The sequence below is a fragment of the Myxocyprinus asiaticus genome, chromosome 33 (assembly GCF_019703515.2).
Source record: "Myxocyprinus asiaticus isolate MX2 ecotype Aquarium Trade chromosome 33, UBuf_Myxa_2, whole genome shotgun sequence".
Taxonomy (NCBI): domain Eukaryota; kingdom Metazoa; phylum Chordata; class Actinopteri; order Cypriniformes; family Catostomidae; genus Myxocyprinus; species Myxocyprinus asiaticus.
Genome location: NC_059376.1, coordinates 15,763,722 through 15,782,492, shown reverse-complemented (window position 1 = coordinate 15,782,492; position 18,771 = coordinate 15,763,722). Strand labels below are relative to the sequence as shown.

The 18,771-nt window shown below is 40.3% G+C and overlaps 1 protein-coding gene across 1 annotated transcript in view; it reads left to right on the top strand.

Moving 5' to 3' along the window:
* Window positions 1-18,771, top strand: part of si:ch211-158d24.2 (multiple epidermal growth factor-like domains protein 9) — a 57,092-nt gene that overhangs the window by 23,341 nt on the left and 14,980 nt on the right. The window contains exons 3-4 of the mRNA XM_051669984.1: window positions 11,555-11,694; window positions 16,141-16,290. Coding sequence (XP_051525944.1) covers window positions 11,555-11,694; window positions 16,141-16,290 — 290 coding nt within the window. The remainder of the gene's footprint in view (window positions 1-11,554; window positions 11,695-16,140; window positions 16,291-18,771) is intronic.

The window sequence follows — 18,771 nt, the reverse complement described above, 5'->3', positions numbered from 1 at the left end:
TGAACGCTTGATTTTTGTAAGGGCTGTGACAACTTCCCTGTGTGACAACTAGCCCTGATATCTGCAATAGGCCTACCATGTGTTAGTATTAAATGTACCACACATGTAAATTGCGGTGTGATTAAAAATCAATGAAGTATGGTGCAAGAAAAGCACATTTGCATCTAGTGTAAGCCTAAATATCAACATCTGCACAACTTTACCAGTTGCTAAGAAACCAGATCTTCCATGCGTTCTCTACTCTTTACAAAAAATGTAAAGGCCTGGGACACACACACTCATGGTGAAGTGCTTCTTCATTCTTTGCTCAGAGCTAAAAAGTTCTAAACAGCTGAGCAACAACAAACTGTTTGCAAACAATCAGATGAAGGCCTCACCACTGTGGGAGGTTTTTGGAGGATTTAAATATAAGGATGCACAAGACTACATGTAAAACCTTAACTAATGTGACATTAAAATGTTTTATCAATGACACCATGTCATGTCTATGAGTAGAATTCACATTAGATTAGTAAAAGAAGCTGTTTTAACTGCTTCATGATGATTTAAAGTAAGATATAAGCAGCAGATAATGTGTTATTTGTAATGTTTACCTTTTGCTTTAATGCACTAACATGCTATACACAGCCATAATTTGCACCAATTATACTCTGTTATTGTAATTTATAATGACACTGATACTTCTGAAAATATGGGCCAATAAAAGTCAATAAAAGAGTGTTAATGGGTAGAATACAAACAAAAGAATGATGATAGGCATGTTTAAGTTTGGGCAGATGTGTGAATGGCTTTTGGCTGCAGACAGCATATGAATGAGTGGGCTTTTAAGAGTATTTGAGTATATTTTTTCCCTATCTGTCACTCACTCAAAGTTGTGTCATTGTAGTGACACTAGGGGTCACTCTTGGGAGCCCTGAACACCTCTGATTTTAAAAAAAGGCCAATGGGAATTGGTGAGTGGAATTTGCCACTCCCCCGGACATACGGGTATAAAAGGAGCCGGCTCGCAACCACTCATTCAGATTTTCTATTCGGAGCCGAGCGGTTGTGTTCAGCGAGCTAAATTACTCTGCCGATCCATTCACCTCGAAAAGCTGTTGGATTTACGGCACATTACAGCAGCTTCTCCCCCTCTTGCACTGGTGAAGTGCAGAGAACGCCCCTGGGTGCTTCAGCAGTTAAAAGAGTATATTCTTCCTACTGAAAGAGTATATTTTCCCTTCTAAAAGAGTGGCATTAATGGAGAGTGTCTTTTTAAAGATGCCTCTCCGTTTGTGTGTATTTCCTGGTTGCGGTCGTTACCTCTCCGCTTCCGTTGGCCACGATCGCGGTCTTACGTGCTTGGGCACTGCCCACGCGGAGACAGCGTTCGTGGACGGTTCATGTTCTCACTGCGAGAGCGTGACAATGTCAACGTTGCGGTCGCGGTTTTTCCTTCGTTAGAGGGAAAGACCACCCCAGCGGCTCCCCACCTCGGTCCTTCTACCTACGGATTTGAGGCTGCATCGGTTAGCACTGGGGGCGATTTGGGGACCCCAGTGGGAGCCACTCTGCCGGGTAACTCCCCACGGACCTCCCATTCCCCAGTACGCTCGTTTGCCCCGCTGGGATGAGACCACCGGCTTGTCTCAGGGCGAGGTCACGATCTCGTTTCGGCGCTCGCGAAGTGGATGAGCTCTCGATTGCAGCATTGGAGAGCGGGCTTTCCAGTCTGACGCTGAGGACTAGACTGGGCTCCCACCTTCGGGTGCGGTCGCCCAGTCGCAGCCTGACGCGCAGCTGGCAGCCATGCTTGCCCAGGTGGCTGCGTGTGTTGGGCTGGAGTGGAACCCTCCGCACCCCTGAACCCTTGCAGCCTGACGATTGGTTCCTGGGCCCGGAGTGCCGCTCACGGCCGCACCCCACCCCGTTCCCTTTCTTCCCGGAGGTGCATGAGGAGCTCACGAGGTCGTGGCGGGCACCTTTGCACTGCCCAGACCCGGACTCTGAGCTCCTCCCCTCTCACTACCCTCGCTGGTGGGGCTGCCAGGGAGTACTCGGTGATTCCTCAGGTGGATAAGGCGGCAAAACGCCACCACTTGGCAGGGCTGCCTGAGATCCCAGTCCAGCGCCTGTAGGGTTACGTCGTCTCTGGCGACTAAGGCCTGCGGTGCCACTGGACAGGCTGCCTCCGCCCTGCACGCCATGGCTCTCCTGCAAGTGCACCAAGCCAAGGCGCCAAGAGAACTGCACGAGGGTAGTTCTGACACGGGATTATGCGACCGACCTCGCTCTCCGGGCAACGAAGATCACGGCGTGGACTCTCGGGCAAGCGATGTCCACCCTGGTGGTCCAGGAGCGCCGCCTATGTCTCAACTTGGTCGAGATGTGGGAAGCTAACCAAGTACGGTTCCTTGACGCACCTGTCTCCCAGGTCAGCCTGTTCAGCGACACCGTCAAGGACTTTGCCCAGCAGTTCTTGGTGGTGAAACAGCAGACGGAGGCTATTCAGCATATCCTGCACATCCTTCAGGTGCGTGCTTTACGCATCTATTTGGATCGCACGCAGAGATTTAGAATCTCCGAGCAGCTCTTTGTCTGCTTTGGCAGTCAGCGGAAAAGGATCGCTGTCTCCAAACAGAGGATCGCCTACTGGGTCATTGACGCCATCATGATGGCATATCACGCTCAGGACGTGCCGCCCCCCTGTGGGGCTATGAGCCCACTCTACTAAGAGTGTGGTGGCCTCCTGGGCCCTGACCAATGACGCCTCATTAGCAGACATCTTCAGAGCAACGGGCTGGGCAACACCCAACACCTATGGAAGGTTCTACAATCTCCGGGTTGAGCTGGTCTCATCCCGTGTATTGTCAGGTACGAGTGGGTAAGTTCTGGGAGAGCTGGCCAGGTGTACCGCTTGCGCATAGCACCTTTCCCCTCCCCTAAGGTGAAGACGTATGCTTTGACTCCCAGTTGTGTTCACAAAGTTGTGATCCCTGGATGACTTTCCTCCTTAGCCCTGTGGCAGACGAGTTTGCGGAGAAACTCGCTGCCGGTCCAGTACATGTGCTAATTAAGCCCTGTTCTGGGGTAGGTGCTCCACATGTGCTGGTTCCCCATAGGTGACCCCATGTGATATATCTTCCGCTAAATCGTTTCCCTATCGGTAAACTGCATCTTCCTTGGGCAGAGGTTCCTCTGCCCCCGGTCACCGTATTTGTAGAGCTCTTCCCCCTCGGGTAGGACCTACCATGGGACTTCTCCACATGACATAAGACCATGTGACGTATTTCCACTCAAAATAAGAGCGTTGGGGGAGGTTACGTGATGCCTGGTGTGCTGGCTACGAGGCACACAGCGGTCTGCCCGTCTCGCACCGCCAGTCCATGTAACATAGTTCAGCTTATTGTGGCGTTTTGTATAGGGACCCCTAGTGTCACTACATTGAGTGAGTGACAGATAGGGAACGTCCTGGTTACTTTCGTAACCTCCGTTCCCTGATGGAGGGAACGAGACGTTGTGTCCCTCTTGCCACAATACTGAACTACCCGCTGAAATGGCCGGGACCTTGTCTCGGCTCCTCAGCACAGAACCTGAATGAGTGGTTGCGAACCAGCTCCTTTTATACCTGTATGTCCGGGAGAGTGGCATGCAAATTCCACTCGCCAATTCCTATTGGACTTTTTTCAAAATCAGAGGTGTTTGGGGCTCCCAAGAATAACCCCTAGTGTCACTACATCGACACAACGTCTCGTTCCCTCCATCAGGGAACGGAGGTTACGAAAGTAACCAGGACATTTCCTTTTGTAGACTAACTAAAATATTAAATGCATGACATGTTCTTGGAAAATGTCTCTATGCGAACTACAGTATCTTACAGATGTTGGTAAATCTACACCAGCTTGCTAATAACTGCATGCCAATGCATTCATGTTGACTGATCTTATCTGACTTAATGGGAATTAGTTGTTGGCCTTAAAGTAGGTAGAGCTTCAGGTCACACCTCTCGATGACAAGGACCAATGGCAGTAAGAATGTGTTTAGCAGCCAGTTTTCTTGAAAATTCGCACTGGCGATCTGTTGTGAACCACTGAAACAAACTCAAAAACACCTTCAGATTTTATTCTAAATGGCATCACACCAATTCGTTCTTCGAGTTTGTATGAAGTGTATGCGGGCCTTGAGTGTACACCAGAGTTCGGAATGGCATACTACCCATACTACTCTTACAACTTATGCCATATGAATCAATGGCAGAAATAGTATGGCTAGAATGGTAGTATGCAATTCCGAACTCTAGCCTACCTCTTTCAAAGCACCAGGCAAGGTTTACAGCAGTCCAGTTCCTGATTCCACGGTTGCCATGGTTGTGAAGGAAACAGGCAGGAGAATGATGGCATCGGGAGGGGGGGGGGGGTTGTCGTTCAGTAACACTGACCTAGTTAATATGCAGCTGATCTGCTCCAGGGTCTCTGAAACATTAATGAGGTTTCTCCTACTGCTGCATGCTGAACGTGTTACTCCCTTTGAGCACACACTCATACACAAACAAACAACAATTCCAAATGATTTAAGAAGCTCCTGGTGATATTATTGTGATGTATAAAGTTCAAGCCTGCTGTATTAGCGTGTGCTAGTTCGTATGTTAACTATTTCATATAGCTTAGAATCTGACTAATGCTGTTCAGTGTCAGCTTCTAAAGTGTTTTTATTTGAACAAGCAGTTTAAGTGTGTGAAGCGTAAGGGTTTTTACAAATCAAACAAGCGCAGTTCACTCACAAGTAATAATGAATTTTATTAATGCAGCCTTATTGTTATGTCTGTCTAATTTGGATGGTTTTTGTACAATTTTACTGAGCTATTTTGTGCATAGTAGTGTGTATTTAGGGATGATTGGTTGTGAACCAACTATTATGCATTCAAATCCACATTATAACCATGTGTGAAATGCTTTTTTGTGAATTACCATGTGCCGTGACTCTTTTATGCCAGTGTATCGTATTACAAATGACCTGTCAATTTCACAATGCCAAGCTCACACCTCTGAGATCTAGCTAATGGTTGGATAGGTTCTTTTCTAGTATTTCAAGTATTTTTAGTGGTATTTTGACAACAAACAACCTGCATCTTTTGCCAGCCTAATTTTCAGTGGCCTGTTTATAAGAATAGAGTCTTTTTAAGCTGTATTTACCAAATTTTACATATACACAGAGGTCCTAAAAAAAAAAAATAAGGCTAAATAATTGTTCTAGAATGGGGGTGGTCCATTTAGATAAGCATCATGGTGCAAACTGCTATGAAACACCACCCTGTTTCATGTTTATACAAAATGCTAAATGTGCCACCCTTATGAATGGTGCTGTTCAGCATCTGGCTTTAGGGAACTGTTTGTGGCCTAGAGAGAGAGACAGACGAAGGGTCTGTCTGCTAATGAATCTGAATGCAGTGGGAAGGGTGTTAGACAGGGTTTGATTGATCATTATCTGACCTTGATAATCTCTGTGTTTGTGTGTACAACAGTGTGTGTGCATGTGTGTTTGGGAAACAGACGTCTTTATATGCTCTCATTGACTCATCTTTTGAATCTATGCTGTGTTTTTTTAGGAGGAGCAATGTTTGTGTTTAGTGTCCTCTACAAAACCCTTTTTTTGTGGCTGTTTTAAAGTGTTAAAGGAATAATTTATTTACTTAATTTACTTGCCACATGTTGTTCCAAAAATGTATGAATTTTTTTCTTCTGTGGAACACAAAAGAAGTTTAGCAGAATGCTCCAAAAAAAAAAACAAATAAATAAAAAAAAAAAAACATAATAGTACCGTAACATTAATACATGTGACTATAGCCCAAGTCTTCTGAAGCCTTACAATAGCTTTCACTGTATTCACTTTCTCTGTGTAAACAAGCAGCATGAATATTCTGCCTTACATCTCGGTTTGTGTTCAACGGAAAAAGAAAAGCATACAGGTTTGGAACGAGTTTAAGTAAGTGATGAGGGAATTAAAATGTTAAATCATTTTAACAGGCTTTGGTGATCTGTCTCTCTGTCTCTCTTTCACGTTCTTAATCTTTCTCTGTTTCTCTGAGGATGTGATTGATAGATCATATATGTCACACCTTACTCTCACTCCCCAGAATGCTTGAGGTGCTGAGCCATCGCCATGGCAACCTGTCTATCGGACCATGCACATCCACATACAGTATACACGCACACACCCTCCCACACACTCTCACACAGCAAGTGCAAATGTATCCACTAACTCCCCAAAGACTTCAAAGGAATATGTTAACTAACAATTCAGAGGTGCTTTTTTATCTGTAAGATTTTGTCCGTTGTTGTGACATGTCTATTGTAGTGCAAATACACATTGTTTTAGAAGGCGCTACACCTTTTCAATGAAAGGAAAATGCAGCAACCAACTTGGTAAACAGACCATTGTCAAAGTGAATGGTATATTTAATTTGCAAATACACTATATTGCCAAAAGTATTCGCTCACCCATCCAAATAATTGAATTCAGGTGTTCCAATCACTTCCATGGCCACAGGTGTATAAAATGAAGCATCTAGGCATGCAGACTGCTTCTACAAACATTTGTGAAAGAATGGGCCGCTCTCAGGAGCTCAGTGAATTCCAGCGTGGTACTGTGATAGGATGCCACCTGTGCAATAAGTCCAGTCGTGAAATTTCCTCGCTACTAAATATTCCACAGTCAACTGTCAGTGGTATTATAACAAAGTGGAAGCGATTGGGAATGACAGCAACTCAGCCACGAAGTGTTAGGCCACGTAAAATGACAGAGCGGGGTCAGCGGATGCTGAGGCGCATAGTGCGCAGAGGTCGCCAACTTTCTGCAGAGTCAATCGCTACAGACCTCCAAAGTTCATGTGGCCTTCAGATTTGCTCAAGAACAGTGCGTAGAGAGCTTCATGGAATGGGTTTCCATGGCCGAGCAGCTGCATCCAAGCCATACATCACCAAGTGCAATGCAAAGCGTCGGATGCAGTGGTGTAAAGCACGCCGCCACTGGACTCTAGAGCAGTGGAGACGCGTTCTCTGGAGTGACGAATCACGCTTCTCCATCTGGCAATCTGATGGACGAGTCTGGGTTTGGTGGTTGCCAGGAGAACGGTACTTGTCTGACTGCATTGTGTCAACTGGGATTTTGGTGGAGGGGGGATTATGGTGTGGGGTTGTTTTTCAGGAGCTGGGCTTGGCCCCTTAGTTCCAGTGAAAGGAACTCTGAATGCTTCAGCATACCAAGAGACTTTGGACAATTCCATGCTCCCAACTTTGTGGGAACAGTTTGGGGATGGCCCCTTCCTGTTCCAACATGACTGCGCACCAGTGCACAAAGCAAGGTCCATAAAGACATGGATGAGCGAGTTTGGTGTGGAAGAACTTGACTGGCCTGCACAGAGTCCTGACCTCAACCCGATTGAGCACCTTTGGGATGAATTAGAGCGAAGACTGCGAGCCAGGCCTTCTCGTCCAACATCAGTGTCTGACCTCACAAATGCGCTTCTGGAAGAATGGTCAAAAATTCCCATAAACACACTCCTAAACCTTGTGGAAAGCCTTCCCAGAAGAGTTGAAGCTGTTATAGCTGCAAAGGGTGGGCCGACGTCATATTAAACCCTATGGATTAAGAATGGGATGTCACTTAAGTTCATATGCGTCTAAAGGCAGATGAGCGAATACTTTTGGCAATATAGTGTATCTTGGATGTCACATTTTACTCAAAATCAAAAGAAAAGAATAAGAAAATGTATTTTGCTTAAAGAAAGAGATAATAAAGCCTATCAGTAAGACCAGATTTTACATTTTTGTTGCAACATTATTTTTAATGACCATTTTCCCCTGAGATTCTTATTATTTTAATGTAGAAAAATTTAATTCTATAATACAGTAATAAAAATCATACGCAATAAATATTTTTGTATAAAAAATTAGCATTTAAATTAGGTGTAGCAAATGTGACTATCATAAGGCTTTAAAAACTTGGAAAATATTGCGCAGGGGTAGAATGACATGAAAAATACTATTTAAAAAATTAATATATGTTTATAAATACTTAAAATATGTCTTTCTTTTGGGTCAATATTAAACCCTCAATGACCAAGGACATTTGCCATTACACAACCAATAAATTAAAGTGAAACAGTAGCACTTTGTGTCCATATTTTTGTGGGAGTTTGGTGCAAATCACCACAGCAGGTACAGTTCAGTACACTTCAACAGCTGCTCTGAGTCATGAAAATAATGTCACAATGCTTCAGTTTATTTATGCAAATAAAATGTGTTATTTTTATAGTTTGATTTTGGTGTGAAATATTTTTCTTGACAGCTCTGAGATTCACTTAGAAGTACAGTTTGTTCAATATCTCGTGTTGTTTTAAGGTCCTAGATCATGTCTAATTTGTGTTTTACTTCTGGTTTTATGTGTAAATCGTTAGTAAAAATATTCTCACGTAAATTATAACATTGAATTCAATGGAACAATTTACGTAAGAATGGATTCACTATTGATTATTCACAAATTTGTTATGCTTGTGTTTCATAAATGAGGTCCATGGAACAAACTATACTTCCGCTACTCACAGTTTTGTTATTGTTTGAATCAATTTATATATGACGTCTACTACTAAAGTTTAGTTAAAGTTGAAGTAATTTTTTCTACACTCACGCACTTTATTAGGAACACCTGTACACCTACTTATTCATGCGATTATCTAATCAGCCAATCATGTGGCAGCAATGCAATGCATAAAATCATGCAGATACGGGCCAGGAGCTTCAGTTAATGTTCATATCAACCATCAGAATGGGGAAAAAAAGTGATTTTATTGATTTCGACCATGGCATGATTTTTGGTGCCAAACGTGCTGGTTTGAGTATTTTTGTAACTGCTGATATCCTGGGATTTTCACACACAACAGTCTCTTAAGTTTACTTAGAATGGTGCCAAAGACAAAAAACATCCAGTGAGTGGCATTTCTGTGGATGGAAATGCCTTGTTGATTAGAGAAGTCAACGGAGATGTTTTTTGTTTTTGGCACCATTCTAAGTAAACTTTAGAGACTGTTGTGAAAGTCCCAGGATATCAGCAGTTACAGAAATACTCAAACCAGCCCATCTGGCACCAACAATCATGCCACGGTCGAAATCACTGAGATCAAATTTTTTCTTTTCAAATCTTGAAAAGAGATCAAATCTTGATGTGAACATTAACTGAAGCTCCTTACCTGTACCTGCATGATTTTATTCATTGCGCTGCTGCCACATGATTGGCTGATTAGATAATCGCATGTGTTCCTAATAAAGTGCTCAGTGAGTGCACAGTATGTCAAAATGCTTTCTCCTTTCCCAGCTTAATATGCAAAGACAACTATAAGTAAGCCATTTATAGGTTGATTTTCCTGTAAAGTGTAAGCATTGGCTCTGTGGCACTATGAAAACATTGTGCTGTTTGTTTGAGTTTGGTAACCAGCTCAACAAAACTGGCTCAACAAATGGCATAAGTTTGAGGTAGGGCTATCTGCTCGTATGACCAATGGCAGAAGGGGAAGCACTAAGGAAACCTATTTGAAAACAATAATGTATATATATATATATATATATATTTATTTATTTATTTTTTTGCAATTCCATTTGGTGACACTAGTGGCACAGACATTTTATACTTCTTTCTCCTTTGTTATTTTACTTCCATCTTCCATATTTTCTTATCCCCCCTCTTCTTTAACTCTACAGTAGGCTAATAATGTGTCATATAAGATGTGTGTGTAGTTATTCATTCAGATTTGACATTGCGTGGATGTAATTAGATTTAATTAGAGTTGTGCTAATAAAATTGTTAATTCTTGATATAAAAAAATGACGTCATTACTCGATATTTACATTTACATTTACATTTATTCAGTTGGCGGACGCTTTTATCCAAAGCGACTTACAAAAGAGATGTTATTAAAGTGGATGTGTGATGGTGTAGGGCAGGTGAGTCTTCAGTGTTCTCTTTGTTTTTGATACTTTGCAGGAAGCATCTGCACTGCACAATTTCCATACGCTACAGTTACAATTTGCCAGCAATGTGGGTGGATGTTGATGACAATGATGATTTTGTTCCTGTATGTGTCATGTACTGTATATTTCATAAGGCATCAAACCGATTGCTTAACAGAAGCCCAGGAACAAAATCACCAGTGATTCTTTTTTCATTTCTGGACCTTTCTGTCTTTCTCAATCTCTGCTTTTCCTCTCAAATCCCCTTTTTCTGTTTTTGTCCGGCCGCTGCCCCTTTTATTGCTGCTGTTGTTGTTTTTCTGGGGTCCCCAGCATTGGTGGAGGAGATCCTGTCTGCATGGCTGAGTGCTTCAAGCCTGTCCCATGGGTCTCATCGTCCATCCCTCTCTCATCTATCACTAGCTCCACTTACATAGAGGAACCAATCACACAACCCCAGGAAGCATCACCTCACCCCAACCTTCACCCCAGAACTGATGCAACAGCTTAGGGGTGTGTGTGTACAGGGAGTTGACTAATGACTGTTTGGGATGAGCGACGGTTAGAGTAGCCATTAAATGACTTACTAATCAGCAAAATTACTAAATGAAGGAGTGATAAGCACATAGCATCATTATTTTTATGATCTTACAAGTGATGTTATTAGTGGTTGTGGCATTTCTGTAGAAAATACGGTTACACCAAAAGTATTTAGACACTTAAGTAGCATCTACCATCCTCCTACATGTGTAATGCTTCCTATAGCTGCTGCAGTTTCTGTAGTCAAACCACTAATATTTGGGGTTGACAACTTGACAAGCACATTGATATTAAACACAATTAGTTCTTGTTTGTGCATGCGTGTGTGTGTGTGTGTGTGTGTGTGTGTAAAAGAGAGATTCCAGAAATACAGCCTGAAGCAGCAGATGGTTTTTAAAATGTGGTCTGGGCCACAGGTCCCCCTTGCGTACCCACATCTAGAAGTGGTCAAATTATAAATGAAAGGTCTAGACTGTTTTCAAGAGTGCGTGACTGCGGTTTGGGGCAGAATTGTTAGCTGTGGGGAAAAGTTTTGTGTATGCATGTGTGAATGTGTGAGAGAAATACAACAAGTGTATGCTTAAGAGGAAATTGGGTGCACAAAGAGGATGATTCTTTGTGTTCAAACATTTATGTGAACCTATTATGGAAACAAATTACCATTGGTGGTAGAGTGCTTTTTTAAAAAAATTTTTGGCCTTTTTGAATAATAGTTGAGTAGACGGGTTACAGGAAAATAAGGAGATAAAGGGGTAATGGGATCAGGAAATGTTGCATGCCAGACTCGAGCTCAGCTTCCCCACTTGAGCACCATGACTCACCATGTAAGAACATGTGTACTACGGTAGGGCTCCGAGAAAAGGGCACATTTTTAAAGATTAAAACGTATGCAAAATTCACAGATAGCCACTGTTCTTTTTACTATATCTGGCCATATTCTCTCTATGGCCCATATGGATTATAGATTAAGTTATTTTAGAGATTCTTAGTTTGTTTTGTAATGTTTTGTGTTTTTTGTCTTTTTTATGTTGTAGTTCAGGTACGTGTGTTTGTAAGACAGGTGTGTACGGGCCCAAGTGTGATGACTGCCACCCTGGATTCTTCCACTTCAGCAGCACAGGATGCCAGCCGTGCCAATGCAACCACCATTCAACCTACTGCCACCCACAGTCAGGTCAGCCTCACACAATTTTATTATCATTTGATGTCTCCAGATGGATTCTAGACTAATTTAAAGACTGCAGATATATACAGATGATTCTGTGCCACAATTGAAAACCTCTCGTTTGTATCTATATGTACACATCAGGATCAGAAATTAACCAGGACTCTGGGAAAAAATACCACAGATAGGGACAAAAATGGCACCAAAATTCAAGATTTGGGGGCAAAAATGTCCCTGTAATGAATTCCTGCTGTTTTATTTGTACTGTAAGATCTGATGTATTTCCTAAAATGCTCTACTGTGCTTAGTTAATTACTTTTTAATAGTTCAGTGTTTTTAATTCAGAAATTGAAGTATTTCACATTAAACAATGAAATGCAGTATGTTTTTATATGTTTAGAAAAATACAAACCCTCATAAGGTAAAAATGCCCCTGTTCGAATTAACTCAAAAAAATTCTTACAGTAGTGCATATAAATATAAAAAAAGTAATAAAAATAATGTTTGGTACTTTTCGATGTAGTCACAGTCAATAGAGTACAATTCACTTTTTTAGCTGTTTTGGTTCCAGAGGTATTTTTCCCATTAATTTTCTCTATAGAGATTGAGAATTGAAGAGTTCTAGGCATGATCCAGATCAATCAGTTCCGAGGTGAATCGCAAACCTTACAAACTTTAATATGAAGCAAAAAAGTATTTGAAAATGTAACAAAAAGACAAAGGTACACGACGTAATTGAATAAAAAATGATAGAAAAATATAAAACTATTGAATTAAAGTTGTGGATTATGCAAAAATAAACCCAGACAAAGTGATCAGAATCTTGAATCATCCTGAAGGGGTTTATTTTGCGATAACTGGCTGACTATAGATTATCACGACTACCAAGCAAATAAAAAATACATGGACATAAAATATTGATTTGTGTTGAAATTATGTAATTATGTGAGAAGAAATAAATAGCTGAACTGCTGAAATCAACCTTTGCTTTATGTGCGTCAGAGTTCTGTTGGTGGTTATTTCGTGAAAATGACCGTCTGACTCCTCGTTATCCAGCTTATCACAAGACTACTTGCCAAATTAATAAATAAATGGACATGAAACATTGATTTGAGTTGAAATAATTTTATTAGCTTACTTATAAAGAAAGCTCAGTGATCCAAAAAGCAGAAAAGATGATTTTCAATACCCAGATGACCGATCTGATGATATTAATTCCCAGATGTGCAGTTGTTACTCAGAGATATCAGACCCCTAGATGGCACCATTGACCAATCCGAATTGAGTATTCCAGAGCGCTGTGAAGTAAAAGTATAGAAGAAATACATTTTAAGTTAACTGCTAAATATTCAAATACAGTACAAATATGTAAGCAGTTAAAGAATGTTGCTGCAGAGCTCTTTTGCTGCGGTTTGTTTGCCGCGATTCTATTTAATTTCTGTACATGTTGTGCTCTATTCAAATTTGAAATTGACTCACCTAGAGCGATTCATCACAACATCCTCCACACTTTTCCCTCTCTCTTCCTCTGTTTTTCCTCTCTGTATCCATGGTAATCCAGGCTTAATTAACCTCAATTTGAGTCAGGTCCAAAAAAAACCCTATCAACATATTGTAAAAATGAAGTGGAAATAACTCATATGTAGGTCTGTCTGTATAGGCTTAGACATAAGTTATAGTTAAAAATCAATTTGCCTATAGAAAAAAATAATGTGGTTTTTATTTCTGGTCATGTTGTGCTCTATTCAAATTTGAAATTGACTCACCTAGAGCGATTCATCACGACATCCTCCACACTTTTCCCTCTCTCTTCCTCTGTTTTTTTCCTCTCTGTATCCATGATAATCCAGGCTTAATTAACCTCAATTTGAGTCAGGTCCAAAAAAAACCCTATCAACATAATGCTCATGTTTATGTGTGTGTGTGTGTGTGTGTTCATGTCTTAAGCAAACCTGCTGACATATGAGACGTGTAGGCGTGTTTGTCTTAAATAATTTCAGCCATGCCTCAGTATACTGATGTCATAAATGTGTTTGTCAATTGCTTGTGCATGAGCCTTTGTGTGAGTGTCTAGAACCCATCTGTCTCTCTCTCTCCGCAGTGTGTGTGTGTGTGTGTGTGTGTGTGTGTGTGTGTGTGTGTGTGCTAGATTGGAGCTGGTAACCTCTCCCCTGATGCAGAGAGCCACAGTTAGATTTACAGCCCTCCTCAGTCATAAAACCCAATCAGCACCTCCGGAGACTGCTTACAGTTCATAGACTTTGCCCGGCCCTCATAATATAATGCCACACACACAGGAGACAAGCAGTAGCTCACAGAGCCAAAGCAATACTCTTTAGATCAGTGATGAATATTACACAAAAGCTTTTGGGCTTTTGCCAGATAGTTTGCATTGTCTTTGTTCAAGCAGAACCCTTAATGTACTAACGTCAGGCTTGTGAGACAAAGCAAGGCATGATCAATTTGAGCCCAAGTGCAGGATTTAATATAGGGTACAACGGGGCTAAATGCTCCGCAGGGTAAAAGGCACCTTTGATTTTATTTTCTCCCAAAACACTAAATAGCATCAAAAACTACCATATTACTTTCCTAAACAGCTGTTTGTCACTATGCCCTGAAAATGTTTCCTGTTCCATGAGATCAGTGTGAATAATGTCTAAAGGTTGATTTTGAGGCAGTTTGATCTAATATTGAGTAATTTTTTAAAATGTTGTAAATTTATGTAGGTAATGAATATATTGGAGATTATCACATTTATTTTGAAACAAAATACTTATTTGTCATTTTCAGTGTTATATATATATATATATATATATAAAATTTAATAAATTGCCAATAAGTGAAAGGATTGTATTTGGGGTAAAAAGCCCCCCTAAAAAGCCTGTTGCAGGGGCTAAAGGCCCCTATTAAACACATTGTGTATCTTAACTGGGGAGAATAGATTTGATATGAGGAATGTTCAGAGTGAGCTCACATTGATTGATCCGATCAAAATGGAGATTAATTTCTTTATAGAATACTTGAGATGTAATGAAATGCCAAATGTGATTGAAATGTTGCATCCTTTTCTAAAGTGATTATTTTCAGGAAGCAATAAGCATTATCTTAATTTGTTACTCAAAAAAGCATCTTGCTATCTCAAAAGTATTTGCATAAGTTGACAAATTGTGCCCTATTACTATTGCCTCAGTATCTACACTATATCAATATAACCCCTCTGAGGGCTTTTTACCCCAAGTGGAAGGTCCCCTCACCACCTTAAAAAAAAGAAAGAATTTTATTTAAAACAACCTTCTGTTGCTCCATTAATATTCAATAACAATAAATGTATTCCTTGAATCTTAATACATTTTGTGACCAGAAATAAAGCTAACATTCCTTAAGGTACGCCTTTAGCCCCATTGTAATTTAAAGAAATAACAATAGCAAATGTGCACTATTCTGTAACATGGGCTCAAAACATGACTCTACAGATGAAATACAATAGAAGTATCATAGACAAAAACTGATCAATAACCAGGATATAGAAACACAACACTAGACAAAGGACAAGTCAAACACATTGACCATGTACAGGTTCAGAATAAAATATCATCATACTACTCTAACTACAACTGCATATTCAAATAGCATATTCTGGGTATATGCAAATTTTCTGTTGCATGGTATGCCCAGATGACCTACTACATTTGCCAAAATATGCAGTGTACAACTATCACATGCAATAGATTTCATCCCGTATAAGTGATTGAAACCTTTACCTTATGTTTTAAATTTTACACTTTTTTATTTTCTGATTCACATACAAAATAATTTTTCTCTTACTGTTACCATTGTAGAAATAACTTACAGGCGTCACCCATAATTCATTTATTTTGCATTTGAAAGTGTCCATAATTTGGGGGGTACAGTGTAAAAAGTGGTAACCTGCAATTGTTACCTTAAGGGACTATTTAGACCTGATCTAACCCTTAAAATGAGTTTTGTTGGTGTAACCTAATGTATTAATGTTGATTCAGTTATGTTTATTAATATTTTGACCAGTTAATGTAGATAACATTTTTAGGTTAACTTTTATATATATATATATATTGAGATCATCTACAGGATCAGCAACCCGCCCCATGTAGAATAAAACAGCTTTTTCAGGCCATTGATAAGACTGAAATCTTTAATATTTGTCAAAATTACTATTAACTTTTAAAGGGTAAAACTTAGTGCACTTTTAAGGTTATTAGCACTTAAATTTTGGTGATAAGTCCTTCTTTCGAAAATAGAGATTCTGATTTTTTTTCAAAATTGTTTTTGAAGTAGCTGCACTGAACCAGTCTTCGCCTTATGTAATGATTTACGTAAGACTCTGAGGGAGTCAGGAAATCTAATGTATTATCTGTTCTATTCAGATAACCATTCATTGCTAAAAATAAGTCATTCTGCATTTCCTCCCTCTCTCAGGTGTTTGTTTGGACTGTCAGAACAACACTCAGGGCCACAACTGTGAGGAGTGTCTCCCCAATTTTTACCGCCTTCGTGGCGAGGAGTTAACGGAGGGATGTCTGCCCTGTCCCTGCTCCTCCGTGAGCTCCACCGGCAGCTGCCATCTTGGTGAGTCTCCATCCCTGTGACGCTGACAGGGCTGAGGGCAGGTTGTGGGTTCAGTACATGATGTCCTGAAAGTGGTCTGAAATTATTCAGCAGGGTTACTGCACCATCACTGTTCTTAGAGTACACGCCACAGTATATATATTTGGAAACAACATGAAATGGCATTCGCAATACATTTACCTTCCATAATGTGAGATGTTTTCCATGGAAAACTATCTTTTAGATTGGATAGGATGAAAAAAGTTTATATTAGGCTATATAAGTTTTGTTTTTTAAGACAAGCATTCCTACTACTATTGCTCATAATTACAGCAAACCCTTTGGAATGAACCCCCAAGTATGACATTTTTGTAACGTTGGGTTCTTGGAGTGGAAGAGAATAGATACTTTCAATCTTTTAATTATAAACGCTGGAGTGGAACAACAAAACACTTCAAGGTCTGACAAAGGAATGAACAAAAGACTGTGACATTTACCCCCCCTCCGACTCCTGGCGCCCAAAGTTGGATGAGGAGTGTACGGTGACGCAGAAGGTGGGGGATCCAATGTGGACGATCAGGAGGCCTGGGAGGCGGCTGCAGGACTGGGACTGGGTCAGGAGGCCAGAACCGCTTAAAGTTTATCCATTAAAGAATCAAAGACTGCGGGATGGTTTATGACCGTCCACCGCGTCTCTGAGTGATAAACTAACTTTCTCTAAGCTTTCTCTCCCACGATCGCAAAACCGGCTTTGGGGCCGTCACTTTATTCTCTCTCTCTCTCTCGTACTAACCACACAAACACGCGGCCCCTCACAAACATTCTGGCACACACTTTTAGCTAGTAGATAACTTCATGATAAAGCTCAGCTTTGTCCCTAAGCCATTGACCGGTTTCTCTCCGCCCACATTCGCAGCCATATTCTCTGGCCGGAAATCTCGCATGACATACTCTCCACGAGAGTCACGTCCGCCATTTTTTGCGCGTCCCTCCTTACACACACACACACACACACACACACACACACACCTTCCTCTTGTGTTATAGGATTATTTTGATTTCCATATCTAATCATGTCACAGTTTAGTTTGTAGTTGTAAGTCAGAGGTTTATTGACTGCATTGTATTAATTATTAGTTGATATTACTGCATAAATAAACTTTGTTATATTTCAAAGAGAAGTGTTTTGGTTTGTTTTGCATACACCTGTGTCATGCTGACGGGATGTCAGTGCTCGGATTCAAGCCTTCGTTGTTTTTTTTCGAAAATCGATGTCGATTTTCCTAAGAGAACAATCTAATATAGAGACTGTTATACTATCTGGTTATTAGTCCCTGATTCCAGGGTGGTGCCCTGGCGATATTAATCCTTATTAATATTCTATTGATTTTTGATAATTGATAATTATCTTTGATGATTGTTGATTTTGAAGGATCAATAAGCTAGTGTTAATTTTAATCAATGTTTCACCAATGTTAATAATTAGTGATTATCTTTGATAATTGTTGATTTAAAGGATTAAAAAAGCTAACATTGATTCTCATCAATGTTCTATTGATTTTAATAATTAATAATTATCTTTGATAATTATTAATTATTGCTAGTAACCAAACCCGCTCCTAAACGTAGCGCACTACATTTACTGGAGCCCCATATGAGGTTTTAATGAGTTAGCTTCTATTATTTAATTTAAATATTGATTAATAACTAAAGAAATAATTATTATTTCTGATAGTAACACTGATCTAAACAACCAGTAAAGCCCTACAGGTTATTGGAGTGGAAGAGGAAGAGAGGAGACACAGGAGTAGATAATTTCAATCTTTTAATTATAAATGCTGGAGTGGAACAAATGATAAAGCTAAACATCACAAAATCACAAAACAATGAAACACTTCATCAACACAACATAACACTTCAATGACTGACAAAGGAATGAACAAAACAGGAGGGTATATATACAAACAATGACTGATGATGGAATGGAGGACAGGTGAGGAGGATTGGAAACAGATGGAAGTGATGAGGGCAGTGGATTCTGGGAGATGTAGTCCAGAGGAAAACTTCAAAATAAGAGTCCTAGAAGAACATAAGGGAAACAGACTGTGACAATTTTAGGGCCAGTAAGTAACCATCCAGAACACCCTAGCAATCCCCTAGCAACCCCACAAAATTCCTGAGCGATCCCATGCAACCACCCCAACACCTTAGCGTCATTGTGGTGTTATCTTTTGCACGGACAAGCGATTCAAATGTTCTTTAAAAAATGTAGAATTCTATATTCTATTGGTTAATGTTATTTTCCCTGTACACATGGCCTAGGTTATGTCATCAGAAAAGAGGTTGTTATTACATTTTGATGGGAGTTATTGCATTTCAGTGGAAGATTAAAGTTTATATTTCTTTATAAAAATATGCTCTGATAAATTGTGATGAAGACCAGTTGGGCAACATTTGTGCTTAAGGCTTCCATTTAGAAAGTTAATAGGGTCAAATTGGATT